The sequence below is a fragment of the Anthonomus grandis genome, chromosome 16, assembly GCF_022605725.1.
Source record: "Anthonomus grandis grandis chromosome 16, icAntGran1.3, whole genome shotgun sequence".
Classification (NCBI taxonomy): domain Eukaryota; kingdom Metazoa; phylum Arthropoda; class Insecta; order Coleoptera; family Curculionidae; genus Anthonomus; species Anthonomus grandis.
Genome location: NC_065561.1, coordinates 19,052,738 through 19,077,185, shown reverse-complemented (window position 1 = coordinate 19,077,185; position 24,448 = coordinate 19,052,738). Strand labels below are relative to the sequence as shown.

The 24,448-nt window shown below is 29.9% G+C and overlaps 2 protein-coding genes across 2 annotated transcripts in view; both read right to left on the bottom strand.

Annotated features, from left to right (window-relative positions):
- The window catches only part of LOC126745968 (uncharacterized), a 46,287-nt gene extending 45,860 nt beyond the window's left edge, over nt 1-427 (bottom strand). The window contains exon 1 of the mRNA XM_050454023.1: nt 242-427. Within this exon, the coding sequence (XP_050309980.1) occupies nt 242-305 (64 nt within the window). The 5' untranslated portion in view covers nt 306-427. The remainder of the gene's footprint in view (nt 1-241) is intronic.
- Nucleotides 428-6,041: 5,614 nt separating this feature from the next.
- Nucleotides 6,042-24,072, bottom strand: LOC126745884 (uncharacterized). Its single transcript, XM_050453919.1, has 4 exons — nt 23,740-24,072; nt 14,690-14,930; nt 6,761-6,894; nt 6,042-6,686 (listed from the first exon to the last, which is right to left on the bottom strand). The coding sequence occupies exons 1-4, from the start codon at nt 23,813-23,815 to the stop codon at nt 6,379-6,381; spliced, it is 759 nt and encodes a 252-aa protein (XP_050309876.1). The 5' UTR covers nt 23,816-24,072; the 3' UTR covers nt 6,042-6,378.
- Between the last annotated feature and the right edge of the window lie 376 nt (nt 24,073-24,448).

The following is a 24,448-nucleotide window of genomic DNA, read 5'->3' as shown; positions in this document are numbered from 1 at the left end:
GCATAATGTTGTGGTAAATTTTATCATATGCCTTCCTAAAGTCTGCATTAATAGCATCATCTGAATAAACTGAATGGAACCATTTAAATATAAAAACCTTAAAGATGCTTTATTTGGCTACATCCTTACACACGTTTGTTTATTTCGAAATTAATGTATACCTTCATTTTTTAAAATATTACAAGAAAGATAGTCTAAATTACTAAATTTAATTTGCTTTATATATAAAAATCATACTTACGAATAATGGCAAAAGAGCCGCCAATATACGCACAAATAAACAATAAAACATGTGCGGTCTTCATGGTAACTTCTTCGATATGAACAGTCCGTTGAAATTAAAAGTTGTCTCGAAGAATTACCGAAGCATTGGTGGTGTAACCCTTCTCCACTTTCGATTTTATAATATTAAAGCGAGAACGTAAACCAGCGGTTTGCTTAAATGAATATGGGGTCTCATACTTTTATTTATTTATGTACCTATAATTATTGATTATGTCCACGTATTTATTATTAATTCTCTAGTTCCCTTTAATTTTTAACATGATATATGGTTAAAGGAATTATTGGTTTGGCAATAGCCAGTCCAAACTGTGTTATTATTACCATTTTTGTGATCTGAAAAGTATTTTTAAATAAAATTTGTAGCTGAATATTTTCTTAACCACCTGCAATTTGTTTTATTCATCTATGTTTATTATTTTTCCAGCAAATGATTTTTTAGAAGCTTCTCTAGGGGGGTCCCTAGAGAAGCATTTTTTTTTAATTTGTCAACTAGACAAGGCTGTAGAAAAGGGCCAATAACTGAAAACTTTTTTTGCCAGATTTTTTTTTCTGAATAAAGTTTGTAGCTGGATATTTTCTTAACGACCTGCACTTTATTTCATTTATCTACTTTTCTTGGATTTCGTGATAATGCATTTTTTAGGAACAGAAGCTTTTAACTAGTCTGAGTAGTGGAAAAACTTCTATAACTAGAAAACTCTTTTTGACAGAAATTTTTGTGCTGAATAAAATTTGTAGCTGGATATTTTCCTAACCACCTGCAATTTGTTTTATTCTTCTACGTTCATTAGTTTTCGAGAAAATGATTTTTTTAGAATTAAAAGCTTCTTTAGGTACCCCTACATATTTTATTTAATTTGTCAACTCGACAAGGCTGTAGAAAAAGGCCAATAACTAAAAATTTTTTTTGCCAGATTTTTTTTTCTGAATATAGTTTGTAGCTGGATATTTTTTTAATCATCTGCAACTTGTTTCATTCATCTACGTTTGTTGGATTTTGAGAAAATGCATTTTTTAGGATCAGAAGCTTTTAACTAGTCAGGGTAGTGGAAAAACTTCTATAACTGGAAAACTCTTTTTAACAGAAATTTTTGTGCTGAATAAAATTTGTAGCTGAATATTTTCCTAGCCACTTGCAATTTGTTTTATTCTTCTACGTTCATTATTTTTCAAGAAAATGATTTTTTTAGGACCAAGAGCTTCTCTAGGGACCCCTACATATTTTAATTAATTTGTCAACTAGACAAGGTGAGTGAAAAAGGCCAATAACTGAAAACTCTTTTTGCCAGAATTTTTTTTCTGAATACAGTTTATCGCTGCATATTTTCTCAACCATCTACAATTTGTTTCATTCATCTACGTTTATTAGTTTTCGAGAAAATGATTTTTTTATGATCAAAAGCTTCTCTAGGGACCCCTACATATTTTATTTAATTTGTCAACTAGACAAGGCAGGAGAAAAAGGCCAATAACTGAAAACTTTTTTTGCCAGATTTTTTTTCCGAATATAGTTTGTAGCTGGATATTTTCTTAATCATCTGCAACTTGTTTTATTCATCTACGTTTATTATTTTTCGAGAAAATGATTTTTTTAGGATCAAAAGCTTCTCTAGGGACCCCTACATATTTTATATAATTTGTCAACTAGACAAGGCAGGAGAAAAAGGCCAATAACTGAAAACTTTTTTTGCCAGATTTTTTTTTCCGAATATAGTTTGTAGCTGGATATTTTCTTAATCATCTGCAACTTGTTTCATTCATCTACGTTTGTTGAATTTCGAGAAAATGCATTTTTTAGGATCAGATGCTTTTAACTAGTCAGGGTAGTGGAAAATCTTCTATAACTGGAAAACTCTTTTTAACAGAAATTTTTATACTAAATAAAATTTGTTGCTGTGTATTTTCCTAACCACCTGCAGTTTGTTTTATTCATCTACGTTTATTAGTTTTCGAGAAAATGATTTTTTTATGATCAAAAGCTTCTCTAGGTACCCCTACATATTTTATATAATTTGTCAACTAGACAAGGCAGGAGAAAAAGGCCAATAACTGAAAACTCTTTTTGTCAGAATTTTCTTTCTGAATAAAGTTTGTAGCTGGATATTTTCTTAATGACCTGCAATATGTTTCATTCATCTACATTTGTTGGATTTCGAGAAAATGCATTTTTTAGGATCAGAAGCTTTTAACTAGTCAGGGTAGTGGAAAAACTTCTATAACTGGAAAACTCTTTTTGACAGAAATTTTTATGCTGAATAAAATTTGTAGCTGCATATTTTTTTAACCATCTACAATTTGTTTCACTCATCTACGTTTATTATTTTTCGAGAAAATGATTTTTTTAGGATCAAAAGCTTCTCTAGGGACCCCTACATATTTTATTTAATTTGTCAACTAGACAAGGCAGGAGAAAGAGGCCAATAACTGAAAACTCTTCTTGCCAGAATTTTTTTTAATAAGGTTTGTAGCTGCATATTCTCTTAACCATCTACAGTTTTTTTTATTCATCTACGTTTATTAGTTTTCGAGAAAATTATTTTTGTAGGTCCAAAAGCTTCTCTAGGGACCCCTACATATTTTATATAATTTGTCAACTACACAAGGCAGGAGAAAAAAGGCCAATAACTGACAACTCTTTTTGTCAGAATTTTTTTTCTGAATAAAGTTTGTAGCTGGATATTTTCTTAATGACTTGCAATATGTTTCATTCATCTACGTTTGTTGGATTTCGAGAAAATGCATTTTTTAGGACCAGAAGCTTTTAACTAATCAGGATAGTGGAAAAACTTCTATAACTGGAAAACTCTTTTTGACAGAAATTTTTATGCTAAATAAAATTTGTAGCTGAATATTTTCCTAACCACCTGCAATTTGTTTCATTCATCTACATTTATTACTTTTTGAGAAAATGATTTTTTTAGGGCCAAAAGCTTCTCTAGGGACCCCTACATATTTTATTTAATTTGTCAACTAGACAAGGCAGGAGAAAAAGGTCAATAACTGAAAACTGTTCTTGTCAGATTTTTTTTCTGGATAAAGCTTGTAACTGCATATTTTTTTAACCATCTACATTTCTTTTCATTCATCTACGTTTATTAGTTTTCGAGAAAATGATTTTTTTATGATCAAAAGCTTCTCTAGGGACCCCTACATATTTAATTTTTCAACCAAACAAAAATGCATTAGATACTGCAATGATTACAACATTGTTTAAAGCATTTGGTGTTTACAGGGGATAAAGCTGCTCTACTATTCCAACTCATCAGTTCCTTTAGTAAATGACCTCCCAGATCTGAGATTAACCCAAGACATCTTTATGCTTAGCTTTGTCGTCAGCTAAGAAAGAGCTAGAAAGCTCCTGGGATTCACAATGAAAGGTTACAGATTCACTTGATCCTTCCAAACTCTGCAATACCCCATAAAAGTGGAATTAATCCTAAAGTTACTAACATTCCAATTGTTACACTCTGATGTCACCCTTCAGTCTTGTCTCATTAGTGGGTAAAAGAAGGAGCTATTCTTAATCAGTTCTTTTCGCTCTGTTACAGATACGACATAATTTCTAATAATGGTCGATCACAAAAATCGTGTTTCTTGATGTTAGCAAGGTTATTAATTAACTAGGGCATAATTGCCCTTTTTGTGGACTATAGTGAATTTAAACGGATTTTTTCTTGATTAATTAATTAATTGCTTGTTTATTTTCTTCTTCCAGGCAATTGTGTATTTCTTAATGCTTTCAGGTTTTTCGATAAATTTTGATTTTTTACAGCTGAATTATTATATATTTGATTGAGTAATTAATGAATTTTCTATGCAAAATCCTATTTGGTTATTTTCTATTTTCAAAGGTTTTAATATAATTTATTTATTTATTAAAGGAGCTAAACCAATTTTTGTATTCCTTCAGGCTCTTAAAAGAATTGAATGATTTTTTTAGTTAGATAAATAAATTTCTTTTTAATTAATTAATTAATTTATAATTAAATTTTTATTTTTTTAGGAATTAAAAAAAATTATATTCTTCTTCCAGGCAATTGAAGCAAGCAATTTTTCAATACTTCCAGGAGTTTAAGATATCCGTGATTTTTTTAAGAATGTTGAAAATTTTTTTTTTATTAATAAATTAATTTTTTTTTTTCTAGAAATTTATCCTCTTCCAAGCAAATGAAGCAATTTTGAAAAAATTCTAGATTTTTGCAATAATTTTAATTTTTTTTCAGAGACAGCTGATTTATTTTTCTTATTAATTAATTAAATATTTAATTTTTCTTAATTAATTAACTTCCTATTCTAATGCATGTCAGGTATTTTTTATTTTATTTTATTTGATACATATTTCTGTTCCAATCAATTGAAGTATTTTTTAAATTCCCTCTTAGGCTTGTAGAAACATTTTCAAACAACTGAATCAGTTTTTTAAATTAAATATTTACGCAATTTTTGATATTTTTCAGACAGCTTCATTAATTTAGGTTTTTGAAGTTTGAATTAAAATATGGAAAAGTTTCTATTAACATTCAACTGTCTGAAATTACCCAAGTATTCTTATTCTGCCTTCCAGGCAGTTAAAATTAAATTCAAGACTATTCAGTTTTCTATCACTTTCAGGCATTTGAAACAGAGAGAGACGTAAACATAAAAAAGTTTCTATCAACAACGTTTAAAACAGCAAGAGATGTAAACATAAAAAAATAATATCAATGTCAAATGCCTGGAATTACCAAAATATTTCTATTTTGCCTTCCAAGTAATTAAAATAAAATTTTAGGCTATACAATTTTCTATCTCTTTTAAGCGTTTGAAAGAGAGAGAGACGTGAACATAGAAAAGTTTCTATTAACTCTTAACTGCCTGGAATTATTTAAGTATTTTTATTCTGCTTTCCAGGCAGTTGAAACAATGTTTTTGGCAATACGTTCTTTTATCTCTTTCAGGCATTTAAAGCAGAAAGAGACGCAAATATAGAAAAGTTACTACAAATTTTAACTGCCTGGAATTACAAAAGTACCTCCATTTTGCCTTTTAGGCACTTACTTTAGGCCATACAGTTTTCTTTCTCTTTCAAGCACTTGAAACTGAATGAGACGTACCCATAAAAAAGTTTCTATCAATCCTCAACTGCCTAGAATTAATAAAATTGTTTTATTCTATACAACAAAAATCTTACACAGAAAAGTAGAACTAAAATAAACTAGGGCAACTTTAACAACAGACGAATATCTAAATTATTGGCAAATATATTGGGTTTCTTGTTGGTTCAATAAATATCATATATCCTAACGACTGCGCCAGACAATAACTCGTTCTTTATGGATATTTTCCTGGTAAATATGTTTGCAGTCAATAATGGAATTTATTGTATAGGTGAGTGCTATTTTAGCAAATCAACTACACGCAAAGTGTCATAATTCAAAAACTACTGTTTTAATTGTTTTTTTATTAAAAACAAGAATTCTAGAGCATGCGTTTCTGAAAATTATGATTTTTGTTTTATGAGAATGCTTCCACTAGTTTTTGAGATTTTAGACTTTGAAGCTAATCTTGAAGATCAAACTTGCTCATTGTATCTCAGTAAAAAACCGCAAGTCTGCGTATTCAAAATCACACTTTTTATTGACAACTTTGTGAATAATTATAGGGACAAAATAATTAAATTTTACTTCTTATACCTCCTAAGCCACTAACTTTTGAACTAAGTAATATTTAGATAAATCAGTATTAGTCTGTCGATGTATAAAGATGAACAAGTAATATTCATATGTAAGATATATTTTATTTTGCAATTAAAGAAAGATGTCTTTTTTGCACCTTTTTTTAATAAAATTAAAATACAAATAAATGTAAAACAATCATTACTTAGTAATTATAGGTATTCATGTAAAAAATATGTATGTTTTTAATTATCGACAGTTCCCTCGGATTCACAATAGAAGGGCATTTAGGCAGTAATACGTTAAAAAAAAACACTTTTATAGAAACCTAGAGTTGGCTAAAGTTAGTGTTTTATACATGTTATTTAAAAAAAAACACTAAACTAAACTTCCTTAATTAAATACACTCACAGCAACATTTTAAACACACGTGCAACCCCTAACTTTCGGGAAAAAGTTCCTCATAAGTGAACCGTTGCGTAATAACATTAGCGATGTCCGTAAACTTTTGGGCCAAGGAGTTTTCCAGCACCGGTTTGATTTCGTTAACGAACAGATCGGCATTATCTTTTACGACTTCGTTGGTAGCTTGAGACAATGTCGGATTTTGACCGGCGAAAAGGTTCCCTAAGTGAATGTCACTGTGACCGATATAAAGCGTCAGACCGAATTTCCTAAAGTGCAAATGCCGCTTCCCGTTCACCTCCGTTAAGTCACCCTTCATTACGCAATCGAACTTGTAGTCCGCTAAAATGGGTAAAGAAAATAACGTTAAAGGGATTTCACTTAGTTTAAAAGATTTCAGATAATTAGGTACTTACTGAAATTCCCAGTAATCGGTCCTTTGCCTTTGTATTTTAGGATGAGAACGCTCATATCGATATCATAGTCTCCCTCGAAGTAAATGTTCGGCACGTTTACTCGAAACACGTAGCGGTTCTTCTTTATGTTTGCCCTAAAAAATAATTACGTAATTGGCATTCTAGGAGTATTTAAAATTGAAATAGGGTTTTAAACATTGAATTAAGCTAAAAATCGGATGAGCTTGAACACAACAATTATATGCCCAAAACAGTTTTATTTATTTTGTAATTGAGCTTATAATAAGGCATAACTTAAATGGACACGGTCCTCACCTAACTATTATGCGAGTATATTATGCTCGTGCTCTCCGACTCAAAAATCGTGTTTTTTGGCAAATAAAAATTCATTTCTTTGGCTGTATGGGTAGCGAAACGACGAAATTTCGCACGTCAGCTCTTAATATATTGGCAATAATGAATCCGTATAAATATTTTTTTTTTCGATACACACAAAGGGAGCTGTACCGAGTTAAAGTTAAAAATTGGTAAAAAAACGTGTGAAATTCCTTTCTCCGGCGAGAACTCAAATTTAAAGCCTTTAAACGACTCAAATTTTTTAGGAGGTAAGGGTTATTGAGGGCTCAACAGTTGTATGCTTTTTGGGCAAGATCCGTATACAGGGTGAGTAAATATAAGCGAGTAAAAGTGAGTAAAAAAAAAATTCAAAATGTTTCAGAAGCTAAACTATAATTTAAATAAAAAAAGTGTTTCGGCGAAAATGCTTAGTTTAATATAAAAAATGACATATTTGGAGCTTTTTTTTGGAAATTTTTTTTTTAACGAGTTCTGGCATTTTTAGTTTTTTAGCATTTTTTGCTTAAGGGTACTTACTTTGAAAAAAAAGTTTTTACAAAAAAAAACCTTTATTATTTCTGCTTCAAATGCTATATAAACGAAATTTGTGTGAACTATACAGGGCGGCAATAATTAATTTTTCCCATAAAAGTCCGACACAAAAATCATATTTTCTTTAATAACTTTCTAGTGGCACCACCTGGACCATTCATATTTTCAGTTATTAAATAATATAATAAGCCAATTATTTACGTGTAATTAGAATTTTTCTAACGTTAATCGTTTTTGAGATATTTGCATTTTTGCGTTTTATTCATTTGCGGCATCCCTGTACATTATTAGAAAATGAAACCTCATCTATAAGATCCCAAAATCTATTTTACAACACACACTAAAATTTCAGCATCCCAGGTATATTAGAAGTACCGAAGAAATTCGTTTTTCTCAAACAAGTCAATCTTCTCCGATTTTTTCACCACAAGGGTGAAATGATCCAATATATGGCCGCCAATAGCAGGTATCTCGGCATGTTATTTTTTGGAAGGGTGTCACAGTTTCGTTAAATTTTCAATGAAAATTACCCGGAACCTGTCAATTAAAGGTACCGTCTAATCAGAAAAACTTTGAACTTTTTGAATATGTGCATATCATTTGGGCAAATTGTATATTGCGGCCAGGAAAATTCGGCAAAGTGTTCGAAAAATGCCGTATTTTCCACACATTTCAAGGCTCAAAAACAAATTGGCACGTTTCATTTACGAATTTATACACCGTGGATCGTATTGATTTATTTATTGCAAAATATGGATTTAGGTATTAGGTGAGTTTTGGGATGTTATGCATTTTAGGATTTGAGATTTGTTGAGGATATAATTATTTAATTTTTAAAATTATAGATTTTAGGGTCACGTGACTTTCATAACTCTATTGCTATTGATCCGATTGGGTTGAAATTTGGTGTTTATTTAGGATGCAATTAATAAATGTTGATAGATATTTGACATATGACACATTATATTGACAAACAACGCGACTATATAACACATTATGGTTCTTTGAAGCATGATACCCAACAACTGGTCCTCACTTTCCTTAGATAAGCTTTGGCTTGCCCCGACTGACCAGACTTAAGTACAGCTGATAATTTTTTATTTTTTCAAGAATTCCTTTATAGCCATTCACAGACAAGATCTAAAGGTTCCAAACTGGTCCCCACGAACCAAAACTAACCAATGGATCAAGACTGAGACCAAGAACTGTTTTATCGTTAATCACCAATTTATTTCTCTAGTTTGGACCATTTTAGGGGGCCATTCGAAAAGCCTTGATAAAGCCTTGGAAGTGTTTTAAAAGTGTAGTATACAGGGTGTTCGAAAAATGAACGGAGATATTGCAATAGGTGATTCCTTGTAAAAAAATATGAAAAAAAGTTTCTATAAACATGAGTCCGGAGATACACAGTTTTTAAGATACAGGGTGATACATTTTTTTTAAAATATTATTGTCGAACCTCCATGCAGAAATGATTTTTTTTGCCAAGGCACCGGTGATTTTTTTACCAAAAATTTATAATGTCCAGTGGCATGCAATAAGACGGTATTTATTTTTTTTGTCGAAAACCAAGTGAGATACGAAAAAAATACAAGAAGCAAAAAGTTGTATTTTTAAATGCTTAATCAAACAACAAATATTAAAGTTGAAAAAAATGCAGTGGTGTACATTTTTTTGCCAATAATATTCGCTAAGATGTCCCCCGCGACGCCACTGGACCTTATAATTTCAATCTAATTAGGGCTAAATTGGCCTCTGAATACAACAAGTAATACTGTCAAATTTCAAAAGAATCGAGTAAATATATTTTTTAATATTAAAAAAATATATATCACCCTGTATCTTGAAAACTGTGCATTTTCGGACACATGTTTATAGAAACTTTTTCTCATATTTTTTTACGAGGAATCACCCAATGAAATATCTCTGTCTATTTTTTTGAACACCCTGTATATGTAGAAAATTTTATTGTGGGGCAATAAATGCCAAGACTTGGTAAATTATAAACTCTAGAACTAGAGTTTTAAGTTTTTATACTTGGTGAATTTTGTAACTTATAATGATGTTTTATTAAATGTTAACCTTAAGCCTTAATACTTCGAGCGGATACTTTATCGATTTAATTTTCCCGTTAAAAAGTAAATTAAAATGCCCCGAAGTTGCTTTGGTGGGAAGCTTAGAAAATTTAATATTTTTATCAAATGGGAATAAGGTTTTCCAGTCAAACAGAATTAATTAGAAGCTAGTAAAAAAGGTTTTTAAAGTAAGTAATCAATTATTTAAAATTTTTCTATTATTTCAACAAACAGTCAAGGTTAAAATAATAAAACTGTTTGATTAAAAATACCAATCAATTAGGGACAACCACCATAAAAGTGTGCTTTTAAGGTTATACATTAGTGTCATAGTGTAATTTGGCGGGCTAATATCATTCATTAACCTAATTGGATAATGATTAAATTACTGCCTTTTATCGAATCCATATTGTTATTTTGCTCTTAAAGGCAAGGCACACTGTAAGGCCCACTTACAGTAATATATCTAGGAAATTTATATTATTCAGAAGAGTAGGACCATCTCTTCTAGAAATCCCTGGGGTGGATAAACACCATAAGTTTTCAAATACAAAAGAAGACTTTTTCGAGTTCTTGAATGTGTTTATTATACTCAGGATTCCAGACAACTGAAGCATACTCATAATCTCGAACTAACAAATGAACTAGTTGTAATTTTAGTTGTTCCATCAATTATTACAAAGTGCTTTGTAAATGTTAATTGGATTTTTAATCAATAAAAATGTCAAATTAACGTTGAGAGATAGTCGGTTAAAAAATCATTAACACATACAAACTGAGATTGGCTTAAGTGTCATGATTTTCAAAATTTAAGGAGATTATTAGAGAAACCAAATAACTTAAGTTTAGGTAGCAAAATGTCATGATCCAATTTATCAAAGGCTTTAGATATTCAGTATATTATATTCCTTGTATCTTGACCGACTTTAATTATTGAAAGTTCTTTAGAATAAATATTTTTCCCTTAAAAGGACAAATATTTTCTCTTCCAAGCGTTTTTTGTTTGAGCTCAATCGGTTCAGAAATGCCAAAGTTACAAATATTAACCAATAATTAACCATGCATAAGCCAATGTGTCCAGGAAACAATAGCGATTATAACTTCCTTGTTTCTTAACCGATTTTGATTATTTAAGGTTTCCTAGGATAAGAAATATTTTCTTTTTCAGGAGTTTTTGTCTGATCTCAATCGGTCTAGTAATACCAGAGTTATAAATAGCTTTGTATAACAATATCAGTTATGCAAGGATCAGTATGTCCGTGACGCAAAAACGACAATAACTTCCTTGTTTCTTAACCAATTTTTATAATTTAAAGTTCCCTAGAAATAGAAATAGTTTCTTTTTGAGGCTTTTTTTGTTTGAGCTGAATCAGTCTAGAAATGCCAAAATTACAAATAGCTTTGTATAGGAATGTCAACTATGTAAAGACCAATCTGTCCAGGAGACAAAAAGGACTATAACTTTCTTATTTCTTAACGGATTTGGATTATTTAAGATTTCCTAGGATAAGAAATATTTTTTTCTTAGGAGTTTTTTGTTTGATCTCAATCGGTCAAAAAATGCGAAAGTTACACATATTTTTATATAACAATGTCAGCTATACAAAAACCAATGTGTCCAGGAGACAAAAACAACTATAATTACCTTGTCTCTTAACCAATTTTAATTATTTAAGGTTTCCTAGAATAAGAAACTTTAGAAAAAAAAATTAAGACAAGAATCTTATAAGAGTTATTTAAAAATTATTGCACTTTTCCATGAAAATTATTCATTGCTTGAAAATTTTAAATTATCCCATGTTTCTGGATTTTATCAAAAAAGCAAAAAAGTTTGATTTTTCATGAAAACTACTAAGTTTCACCTCTTACTACGACTTAAAGATAAACAAGTACTTAAAATTAATAAGAACTGCACTTTGCATATATTTTTGTTAATAAAGTGCGCATCGTGGCCATTTAAATTATGCATAATTTCTTGCGATTTAAAATGGTTTTCAACAATTTTTTCACGAAATAATCAGGATGTTCTTAAGATGATCGGAGCCAAAAAAGAAGCTTTTTTTGCACAATAATTTCATATAAGAACGATAACTTCCTTGGCTTTTAACCGATTTTGATAAATTTGAACAAACATTTTCTCTTTCAGGTTGTTCAGTATATATTACGTTTAGTTAAAAAGAGCAGTCTAATGTTAAGATGCAATTACGAGATTCCTTGTGTCGTTTGATAAAGGGATGTTGATGCGGAGAAATCTAATTTTTCACTAGATGAATAATTCTATTATAATCAAGAATTTTCAAGCATTTAGCAAAGTTGGTAATGATTATCATCAATCTTTGGGCTATTGAGATAATTTCAAAGCTTCATTGAAAAAAATTTTATTTAAAATTTTTTTATATAGTAACAGAATGTTTAAATTGCAGCGTCTCATCCTTACTTTCATAATTCGTATTTGTTTGTTTGTTAAAGATGTAGTTTTCTTATACTCTTAGTCTTTAGTTAATTATAGATTTTTTATTGTTTTTTCTTAAGGCCTTTTAAAAGTTGCATGTTTAGGTCTTATAGTTTTACTTTTTGACATTATCCGATACTTATTTGTATGAGTCTATGGAAATAAATATTTGAGTATTGAGTATTGAGTGCTATCTGGACCACTTGTCATTTTCTGGTAAAGATTGGACATCAATAGTAGGGTAAATTCTTTTTGACTCATCAATAAGATTATTTTTGTCGGAGTTACTTTTTGTATTAGTAGTGTACTGAAAAAAATCTGCAAAAGTTATTCTATACAATGATATCAGGGATTCGACTAAAAGTGGAACGTTTAGAGTTTATATATCCAGAATTTATTTGGATCATCGCTAATTTGCTCTTGAGTTTGAGTAATATATTCTTTATTAGTTGATAGTCAAATGCTTTTTATAATTTTACTACTATACCAAGGAGGATAAACTTTTCTACACTTTAAAGTAGAGCTGTAAAAATCATACAAAGTCTGTATCTGTGAAAATAGGAAGACCAATCAGTATAATATCATACTCATGAAAAAGAAAATAATTCTCATCCTAAGAAATCTTAAATAATCTAAATCGATTAAGAAACAAGAGAGTTATAAACGTTTGTGTCTCCTGGACAGACTGGCCTTTACATAGTTGACATTCCTATACAAAGCCATTTGTATATTTGGCATTTCTAGACCGATTGATCTCAAACAAAAAATGCCTCAAAAAGAAACTATTTCTATTTCTAGGGAACTTTAAATTATGAAAATTGGTTTAGAAACAAGGAAGTTATAGTCGTTTTTGTCTCCTGGACACATTGGATTTTGCATAGCTGACATTGTTATATAAAATTGTTTATAACTTTGGCATCTCTGGATCAATTGAGCTAAAGCAAGAAACGCCTGGAAAAGAAAATATATCTTTTTCTAGAAAACTCTAAATTATCAAAATCGGTTAAGAAATAAAGAAGTTATAGTCGTTTTTGTCTCCTGGACACATTGGATTTTGCATTGCTGACATTAGCTGACATACTACGACTTAAAGATAAACAGGTACTTAAAGTTAATAAGAACTGCACTTTGCATATATTTTTGTTAATAAAGTGCGCATCGTGGCCATTTAAATTATGCATAATTTCTTGCGATTTAAAATGGTTTTCAACAATTTTTTCACGAAATAATCAGGATGTTCTTAAGATGATCGGAGCCAAAAAAGAAGCTTTTTTTGCACCAATTAAGAAACAAGGAAGTTATAGTCGTTTTTGTTTCCTGGACACATTGGATTCTGCATAGCTGACATTGTTATATAAAATTGTTTATAACTTTGACATCTCTGGACCAATTGAGCTTCAACAAAAAACGTCTGGAAAAGAAAATATATCTTTTTCTAGAAAACTCTAAATTATCAAAATCGGTTAAGAAATAAAGAAGTTATAGTCGTTTTTATCTCCTGGACACATTGGATTTTGCATAGCTGACATTGTTATATAAAATTGTTTATAACTTTGACATCTCTGGACCAATTGAGCTTCAACAAAAAACGTCTGGAAAAGAAAATATATCTTTTTCTAGAAAACTCTAAATTATCAAAATCGGTTAAGAAATAAAGAAGTTATAGTAGTTTTTGTCTCCTGGACACATTGGATTTTGCATAGTTGACATTGTTATATAAAATTGTTTATAACTTTGGCATCTCTGGACCAATTGAGCTTCAACAAAAAACGCCTGGAAAAGAAAATATTTTTTTTCCTAGAAGACTTTAAATAATCAAAGTCAGTCGAGACACAATGAATATATACTGTAATATATAATAAAACCTTTGATAAATTGGATAATTTCTTTCATTAACTTCTTTAGTTATAATTTTAAACCTAAACTTAGGTAAGAGGTGTAATGTATAAAAAATAAAATTTTATATTTAAAAAAAAATTTCTTTTTTTAACGGATTGTACCTGAATGTAATTTTAATTGTGTCGTGGTTTTTGTTGTTTTAATTTTTGTACACGTAAAGAACATTTATTTTAATAGTGTTTTTTATGTACTTGAAATTACTTTGTTTTATCCCTGTGATTACTTGAATCCATTTCAGTATCCTGAGGATGACTTAAATATAAATCGAAACGTCGACATTTAAGTAAACACGTTTCTGTTTTATTTCTGACCCCAACCAACATTCCTCCGCAATATTGAAGATATCGGGTCACAAACACGAAACTGAAAAGAATTAGGTTTATTTTCCGGTTTTATTTAGAAGGTGGAAAATTTTAAAGTAATAAAATTAAGAGATTTTACGGAACTGAATTTATTTCCCTGTTTAAAACTTTAAATGACTTTTACTTTTTTAAAGTTCAAAGCCTCTTCCGCCTCAAAAAAATACAGTGAAGTTAAATGTTGATTTGGCTCTTGCTTAATACATTGATTAAATTTACATCTAATTCTTTTACGTATAAAAAAGCTAACACTTACTTTAAGTCGATAATTTCGAAGCCAGAGGGACCCCAAACCCTCGCATTAGTTATATTCGCATCGATTTTGGCTTGATCGGGTCCACTTCGTAACTTAATTTCATCCAATAGCAGTGGTTCTATTGGTGGTACGTTTAATTCCGAAATTCCATCTTTAAGACGCGATCGTAACGACTCCACGGAGTTTATGATGCATTTCGTTATTTCTGGGTCGTTTTTGCTGCATACTTTAATATAGGGAGCTAAAATATGAATTATTTATTATATTTGTGATTAAATATTAAATAGTTTAATAATATTGTTGGGAATTTATTTAACAAATATAGTCTTAACAGGCAATTCCTCATAATAAGACAACTTATGATTGACAGATAAGGAAGTGATACTTTAGGTAGGTTAAGTTAATAGCGAGACATATCCTCAAACCACAATTAATAATTGTTTATATTACATTATTAAATACTTAGCTTAGGACTATTTTTATATTTAAGAAATCGCTTGTAATATATCCTTAATAATGTGTCAAAGCCTTGGCTAGTACCGTTGCTGTTCATATTTTTGTTCACCTAGTTTTAAGGCCCTTTGGTATCAATAAATGTTTTTTAAAAGTCCGTTCGTCGATATCTGAATTTAACTGGCGCTGCAAACAGGATAACAGAACAATATGAAAAAATAACATCTTGTCGAACTTGCATTGTCTTATTTATTTAATGTAACACGACGTTTCGGTTGGTAAGTATCTCCAACCGTTATCAAGTGTAAACTGGATAACGGTCAATTCCCAAAGATCAGATCCCAAAAATTTTTTAAGAGGTTGGAAAATTTTAACCTAATTTTTTTAGGCTTTATGGAAGACCGACGCATGTATACCTTTCGATTGTAAACATTTTGAAGTGTTTATAAGAGAAAAATTAGAAAATATTTTTTTACAGTTATTTTGTAATCATTAGATAAAAAAAAATTACAAAAAATTGCCAGTTTTAAAAAAAAAATGTCCATACTGCCGGTAATTAAATGTTTATTAACTGTTTTTAATGTTGTTTGTAGTTCCACTAATAACTATAAAAAAATCACCTTAAAAGAACAAATAATAATAAAATAAAATAATCATTGAAGTAGCTTTTTTTAAGATAATGAAAATTGTAATTAAATATTAGAAATTTGGCAGAACTAATGACATAAAATTGTCTTTTGACTTGCTGGTAAACCAATCAGATTATAGTTAATTAATAAATGAACTTATAAACAAAAAATCAAAAGTTATTTCAACATAATTATTAATATGTGCACAAATCTAGCGCTACTGTTTTAAGATATTTAATTTCACCTGTAATTAAAAATGCCCGTAACCAGTTCGAAACAAACGTTGCAAAATTGCATGGAAAGTGTGCCGTACCTGTCATATAATCGTAATTTTAAAGCTCGCACACCATTACCAGATGTATGCATGTATGTGTACGTTATATTCAATTTCCTAATGTGCATTTGCTCAAATCTGTTTTAATATGTAAATTATTAACTGCGAAATTGATCGGTAACGTTCGAAATGGCCCGAAAATTCATTGACGGTTCAATTGTTTGCTAAAATTTTCCAGGATTAAAAAAATGCATTATTACCTCACTGGCCTTGGCTTTATAAATTTTGGTCTTTATAAAAATAATCAAGATGCATGATTAAAATCTTAAAAGTTAATTAATTAAAATTGCTACTGCACATTTTTCCTTATTCGATACGTTGGTGTTTGCCTTGGTCAATTAAAATTTTCAGAAAGGTTGCGACTTGACTTGTACGAAATGTAAATTCCCCTTCAGTCCTTAGTGGCCCACATTTTTTATTTATTAAAAAAAATTAAGCATTACTTACAGTAAAAGCTACAATAATCTACTTAACTCAGTTTTTTAATCGTGCTAACCCTTAAAATAGAAAAGAACAACACTGAAACATCTTCCATCAACAAAATGGCCAATGGCATCACCATTGTTCTTTAACATATTTACAAACAAGGGCACAGACTTGATCTTGGCATATGTCGAGGATATTAAAATGTCAATGTCAACCATGTAAAGACCAATCTGTCCAGGAGACAAAAACGACTATAACTTTCTTGTTTCTTAACCGATTAAGATTATTTAAGATTTTATAAAAAGAGAAATATTTTCTGTCTTAGGAGTTTTTTGTTTGAGCTAAGTCGGTCAAAAAATTCCAAAGTTACACATATTTTTATATAACAATGTCAGCTATGCAAAAACCAATGTGTCCAGGAGACAAAAACGACCTTAACTTCCTTGTTTTTTAACCGATTTTGACTATCTAAAATTTTCTAGGAATAGAAATATTTTCTTTTCCAGGCTTTTTTTGTTTAAGCTCAATCGGTCCAGAAACGCCAAAGTTACACATATTTTTATATAACAATATTAGCTATGCAAAAACCAATGTGTCCAGGAGACAAAAACGACTATTATAACTTCCTTGTTTTTTAACCGATTTTGATAATTTAAAGTTCTCTAGGAAAAGAAATATTTTCTTTTGCAGGCGTTTTTTGTTTAAGCTCAATCGGTCCAGAAACGCCAAAGGTACAAATAGTTTTGTATAAGAATGTCAACTGTGTAAAGGCCAGAATAATAACTATGCAAAAACCAATGTGTCCAGGAGACAAAAACAACTATAACTTCATTATTTCTTAACCGATTTTGATAATTTAAAGTTCTCTAGGAAAAGAGATATTTTCTATTTGAGGCGTTTTTTATCTAAGCTCAATCGGCTCAGAAATGCCAAAGTTACAAATAGCTTTGTATAAGAATGTCAACTGTGTAAAGGCCATTGTGTTCAAGAGACAAAAACGACGATAACTTTGTCGTTTCTTAACCGATTTAGATTATTTAAAGTTTTCTAAGATGAGAAATATTTTATTTTTTTAGAAGTTTTTTTGTTTGAGCTAAATCGGTATAAAAATGCCAAAGTTACACATATTTTTATATAACAATGCAAAAACCAATGTGTCCAGGAGACAAAAACAGCTATAACTTCTTTATTTCTTAGCCGATTTTGATAATTTAAAGTTCTCTAGAAAAAGAAATATTCTCTTTTCCAGGCGTTTTTTGTTTAAGCTCAATTGGTCCAGAGATGCCAAAGTTATAAACAATTTTATATAACAATATCAGCTATGCAAAATCCAATGTGTCCAGGAGACAAAAACGACTATAACTTCCTTGTTTCTTAACCGATTTTGATAATTTAAAGTTCTCTAGAAATAGAAATATTTTTTTTCAGGTGTTTTTTGTTTAAGCTCAATCATATAAATACCAGTTTCAGTTTTTTCACCTTAGAACAGTTATAACCTTCAAGGATCTGAATATAAGAATACACAGAAAGGGTTTATACTGATATTTAGGTACCAGTGCTAAAAGACGCTTTAACCAAATTTATCGAATTCAATGTTTTTAAGTCAAATTGTTATCTAACAAAAGCCATCTTGCCTCACTAAACATTTCTATATTTGTTAATGATATATTAGTACTTATAGTAGTTATATCTGAGTGTTTTTTATTTGCAGATAACCTATATTTCGCATCATAGAAACTAACTAATTCTCTCGACAAAAGAATTAAAAATGTCGGACAGTCTTATAAAAAAGCATAAATTACTTTATGCAACAATAGTGTTAAACTATGCAACTAGAAAATTGATGCAGATTATATTTTAATTGAGTTAAACTTTTTTGTTTCCTCTATCTACTCTAGAAAGCACCTTTGCTCTTATTTAGATAATAGATATACTAACTTAGCAAGAAATGCACCTTTATATCGAGCCTTTAAAGGGTCTATATTGGACTGTTTTTAAATGTAAACATGCAATAAAATTACGTGCTTTATTAAACAGGATTAAATGTCTATTAAAGCGCATATCCTAGAATAATTGGAATTGAAGTAGTTCAGGACATATACATTTATTTATACATTAAAAACTTATGTTATTAAATACTAATTATATATAGCTTTAGAAGTTATTAGGCTGCACAGATCCAATAGGATATTAATTAGATCTGCATATTATTGAAGTAAATGAGCAGGATGTTAGGAATTAGTTTGATGTTACTCATTAGTATTTCTTTCCTAGAAATCTCAGCAAAAATGTTACATTAGTCCAGATAATGATGATTCTTCCCGATTTGGTCTAAATACTATAGAATGAACAACATAAGATTTGGGGATTATTTTGTCTTAATTATGGCTAAATTAATGAATTAATACAAGACACTTGTGATTTATATATTTAGTGTTCTATTGTTATTATTTGGTATTCTTTAATAGTTTTTAAAGAGTTTCCAAAGTAAGCCATAATGGTATGGTATAAAAAGTGAGCCCAAGCATGATACGTGACAAACTTTAATTTCTACTATTATTTTTAGGAAGAAGTTATGTTAAAGTGATTTTTACAAAAGTTTTATGACTGTGATTTATGGGTAAATACAATTAAAAAACTAACTTGCCTAATGGTTTTGTCGGATAAAGTTAGCTGATCACGAGTACCAAAAATTGGGTCTATATTTATATCTTTTGTTTAGGTACTTCAATCTATAGGGATATATAACGTTTAAGCACAAATATGTTAAAAAAAAACTAAATAACAATAAGCCTCTCATTGCTGTATTTCTGATTGCTTTACTGAATGTTTGTTTTTTTGATCAATGGGTTTATAGGAAAAAATTAGGCAGCATAATTTTTGGTTTTAGTTTTCACGTGTACTTTTATGAACTTTTTCAGAATCAATTTGATCTTTTCCTTTTTCTTTCAATTTTCTAGGTATTTTTTTTCCTTCAGTATATCAATATGTTGGAATATAAAGTTGTATACACGTTTAGATTCTCTGCTAGATTTCAGAACTTTTAGGAGGCTTTTTCCAATTTTCTGGAAAACTATTGAACTTATAAATAATTTTTTTACTGCATCTGATGCGTATTAAAATTCCAAACAACTTTTGTTTCAACAATTTTTTTCTGCAACTAATAGTTTTCCAGAAAAAAAATAAAAACCGAACCTCTGGATTTTTTGAGGAAGACTTTTTTTGGGAAAATTGGGTATAACTTTTTTCTGGTACATTTTTCACAAACGTTTTTTTATAAGACTTTTTTAAAGCATTTTGGTCGATATATTGACTTCCAAAAAAAATGAAATTTTTTCGAAATAAAGAAATTCTGATTTTTTAGTTAAAAATTTATCTAATTTTTCAAAAATCTTTCATAACTATTTTATTTTTCGACTTATGGCAAAATGTTATTCTTTATAATTTATTCTATTTTTGGCTAGAGTTCTAATGATAAAAAAAAAATTCCATCTTCCTAACAGTTTTCTTTGAAAATGAGGAAAACTTCTAAGAGGTTTTCTACAATTTTCTAGAAAACTATTTTAATGCATCTAATGCACATTAATATTCCAAACAACTTTTGTTTTAAAATTTTTTTCTCTTACTAATAGTTTTTCAGAAAAAAATAAAAACCTAGACTATGAACATTTTCCCATGGGTACTAGGGTGGAGCGAAAAAAAAATTTTTTGAAACTTAAAATGCCTATATGCGGAAAAGTTGCGTTTTGTTATTACAAATTGGTGTGCAAAATTTCAGATTTCTACGACGTCACCTTTGGCTGCCCAAATGACCTTGAAAATTGGCTTTTTATATTACGCGGGCCTTTTATATAAAGATTTTAAAAAATGTGCCTGCAAGATCGAAGTGCCTGTAGCTGAATGAAATTTTCTGTTAGATCAGCGAACCACTCAAAAAATGGCAATTGGCAATGTCGACGCCAAGGTTAGTAAAATAACCAAAAAAAAATTAGAGCGTAAAACTAAGGAGGAAGAAAGAAAACAACGACATCTCTTGAAAGAAACTGAAACAGATAACCAGTCGGAAGTACCTTCTTCTTCCAGTAAAAATAATAAAATTATAGAAAAAGAAGATTCCCAGGCAAATAGCGAAAGTTCTATAGAAGAAAGCTGCCCCTCAACTTCTCAAATGAGACTAAAACTTCCAAGTTTAGCGCAAGCTTGCGATAGAACAGGCGTATCCGATAGATCTGCCGCAATTATTGTAAATGCAGCTCTAACAGATATGGGGATTTTAACCAAAGAGAGAGGTCTTCTTCAAGATCGTCGTAAAAAGCGCGTAGTGACCTAAAAAAGAAAAGATAAGGAAATATCATTTCCATTATATGGTTTGTATTTTGACGGACGGAAAGACCAAACAATAATTCAAGTCAAAGGCGAAAATACATGTTCAAAAAAAACCATTATAGAAGTACATATTGTACTAGTATCGGAACCAGGATCCACGTATTTAGGTCATGTAACTCCAACTTCTGGTCATTCGACCAATATCAAAAAAAGCATTTTAGAATTCCTAGAGAAAAACAGGGATCTTTCTAAACTTCAGGCTATTGGATGTGATGGTACAGTAGTCAATACTGGTGTAAAAAATGGAATATTGAGAGAAATTGAAGTTTCTCTTCGACGACCTTTACAATGGTTCGTTTGTTTGTTACATGCAAACGAACTTCCTTTGCGTCATTTACTGCAAAATTTGGACGGCGGTACTATTGAGCCTAAAGGATATAGCGGCGAAATAGGAAAATATTTGGAAAACTGTGAAAAAATGCCTGTTAAAAAGTTTGAAAAAATCGAAACTACTTTGCCTGCAATTACTCCAAGTGAACTTAGTACCGACTAGCAATACCTTTATGAAATTTGTACTGCAATTTCAACAGGAAACATTTCTTTGAGTTTGTCGCAGAGAGGACCAGGAAAATTGAATCATTCCAGGTGGTTAACTACAGCCAATCGAATTTTGAGATTATATGTTGGTACCGAAAATCCATCAACAAATCTTAAAATTTTAACGCAATATATTTTGAAAGTGTATGCTGTTTCATGGTTTGAAATAACATCTAAACCTTCCTGCAGGCATGGCAGCAAACGTTTTTTTGGAATTATTCAAAAATCCAGATTCTTACCAGAAGAAATTAGAAATATTATTGATCCTGTCATTCAAAGAAACGGGTACTTCGCTCACCCAGAAAACATGTTGTTAGCTATGCTCTCTGATAGTAGAAAAGCAGTAAGAGAATTAGGTTTAAGAAGACTGCCAAAATGTAGACAACACAAGCCATTAGGACTAAAAGTACGTGAGTTTAAGGTACCCTTATTAAATTTCAAGGCCACAGACTACATCGACCTAATTGATTGGCAGTCGATAACAATTACCGAGCCTCCCCTTACAGTGTCGATTTCCGATAGCAGCCTTATGGAAATGATCTCAGAAGTTTGTGAAATTGACATTTTAAGGTTTCCATGCCATTCACAAGCAGTGGAACACTGCGTCAAATTGGTAAGTAAATTATAAAGTTTTAGAGAACTAAAAAAATTATGAGCATATAATATAGTGGTGAGTTGGGTTATTTTCTTTTAAAAGAGTAGTTTCAATAAAATTTTAAAAGGAAATAAGCGAAGAGCTGCATAGAAAATTAGAAAAATTTTGATTTTTTTCTTTTAAATATTCATGCCTTGTTGGGCAGCCAAAGATAAGGTGACACCAAACCCAGATTTTGCGCAGTAATCAGCGGTTTGAAAAGGCACCTTTTTCAAATATAGGCATCGCCATATCACACAAATAAAAAAAATCGGCCATTTTCACTACTAATGGGTACCCTTTAAACTTTTTGGGAAAATTGGGAATAAATTTTTGTTGGTAAATTTAAAAAAAAAGTGTTATAAGAGTACTTGCGCAATTTCTTATATAATATTTAAATATAAGAAAAAAAAACAATTTTCTCAAAAAACATAAATTCAAATTTTTCACAGAAAAAATTTTGCAATTTTTTAAAAATCCCCCATAACTTCTTTATTTTCAGGTTTACGACTAAATGTTATTCTATATGACTCGTTCTATGTTCGATTAAGATTTCAATGCCGAAAGAGAATTCACTATATTCCTCGTAGTTTTAGAGAAAATTAGGAAAAACTATTTAGAGGTTTTTCTCAAAATATACTGGAAGCTAAAGAAATTCACCTAATCTGGTGCTGAATTATTGTTGTATCGTTTGATGGCATTTAGTAGCTCCCCTATATCGATATCTCTCGTTAATTCCAGTTACTCATCATCATTTTACTCACAAATCTCTCTATCAATATCAATCTCACAAATCTAACTATATCAATGGGTCATCTCTTGTTATTAATTGTTGATTTTTTATTGTTAATTGTCTCATAACAATTATGGTTTATTTTAGCAAATTCATTTTGACACTTTGATTAAAGGATTTTTGAAATTCCATTTTTTACAATTATAATTCGTAGAGGTAGGCATAGCGGTTAACATATCTATGGTCAGGCATATATTCTGAACTACATGTATTTTTTTTTTTAATATTTCATGTTTAATAAGGGTTTGAGATTACAATGAAACTTTATGTAAAGGTTGATAAAATTATAAAACTGCCTTAATTAATGGGCTTTTTGGAAACACAGACTGGTGATACTCCATTAAAGTGAAATAACAATACATATTCAAAGTTATTGGAGGGATCATTATTATTGGCTAAATTGAGATATTATCCATATTTCTTCTATGGTGACCTAAAACTGCTTTGCCGAAGTAAGTATTTAATTCAGAGAAAATATTAAGGGCTCATCATATTGCAAAAAGGCCCCCTAATGAATCACGTACTTATATGACAAAATTCCTGTACGTTTTTATAAACCTACTTGAAAAATTGCCTGTTTTACAGGGTTTTACTTAATGGCATGTAATAAATTAAATCCTACACCGATTTGCCTGAAAGTTCATATAAATAAAGGTCTTAAAAGCGTTGGTTTTTTAGGTATAGGGTGACTTTTAGAAGTTGGTTTGAGACATTAATATTATGGTATAAAATACATTTGATCAGTTACCTGCAATAAATTACGCCAATGAATTAAGAAAAAAAATTGATGTTCTATTATCAATTAATTATAACAAATTAGGGACTCAAAAAAAAATAAAACACTTAATAAGTACTTACGTATTGCTGCAAACACTAAGTTACTTAAAGCGGCCACTAAGAACCCCGCAAACCATATTATCTTCCCATCTGTCATGACTATAAACTGATTTATATTTAACGAATTAAAAGTTAAATAGGAAAATTATGATATAATCGATAACCGAAGTACCACCGCACGACACTGCTGGTACTCAGTATCTAATTCGCGCTAAGGACAAATAAACGTCGGTGCCGTTTAAACTTTCAGTTTGTTTACCACGGTACCGATATCAAGAAATCAATAAAAGTGTAGTCGAATTTTTAATATTATACAAAAAAATTCGCGGTTCTTTTTTAGGATGAGTGGTTTCAATAAAAAAAAACTTGCTATTGTCAAGGGCAACGTGCCCACATCTTATTTTTATAGTTTTTCAAATGGTGCTAATATGCAAATTTCATATAATATGCTAATATGCAAATTTTAATTGTATTTTCATAGTACAATAATTGTGATGTTAATGGAAAAATTCCGTTAAAAAAAAACGTATATTACTATTGTGGTATAAACACCTTAATTTGTCCTTTAACGTTTTTTATTTAAATTTCCTTTTTGCAAAAGAAATTCTTGGTCCTAGTGGATACCAATGAAGTTTGTCAAGCCGGTATACTAAGTTTATACGAAAAAATTACCAAATCGATCGATTCAATATCAAGATATCAATAAACGTGTGGTCGAATTCTTAATATT

Excerpts from the sequence above, each read along its gene's own strand:
- LOC126745884 (XM_050453919.1), bottom strand. The coding sequence starts at position 23,815 with ATGACAGATGGGAAGATAATATGGTTTGCGGGGTTCTTAGTGGCCGCT. Across the intron at positions 14,931-23,739 it reads CTTAGTGTTTGCAGCAATAC|CTCCCTATATTAAAGTATGC; the intron begins GTAAGTACTTAT and ends TTCATATTTTAG. Across the intron at positions 6,895-14,689 it reads TTCGAAATTATCGACTTAAA|GGCAAACATAAAGAAGAACC; the intron begins GTAAGTGTTAGC and ends ATTATTTTTTAG.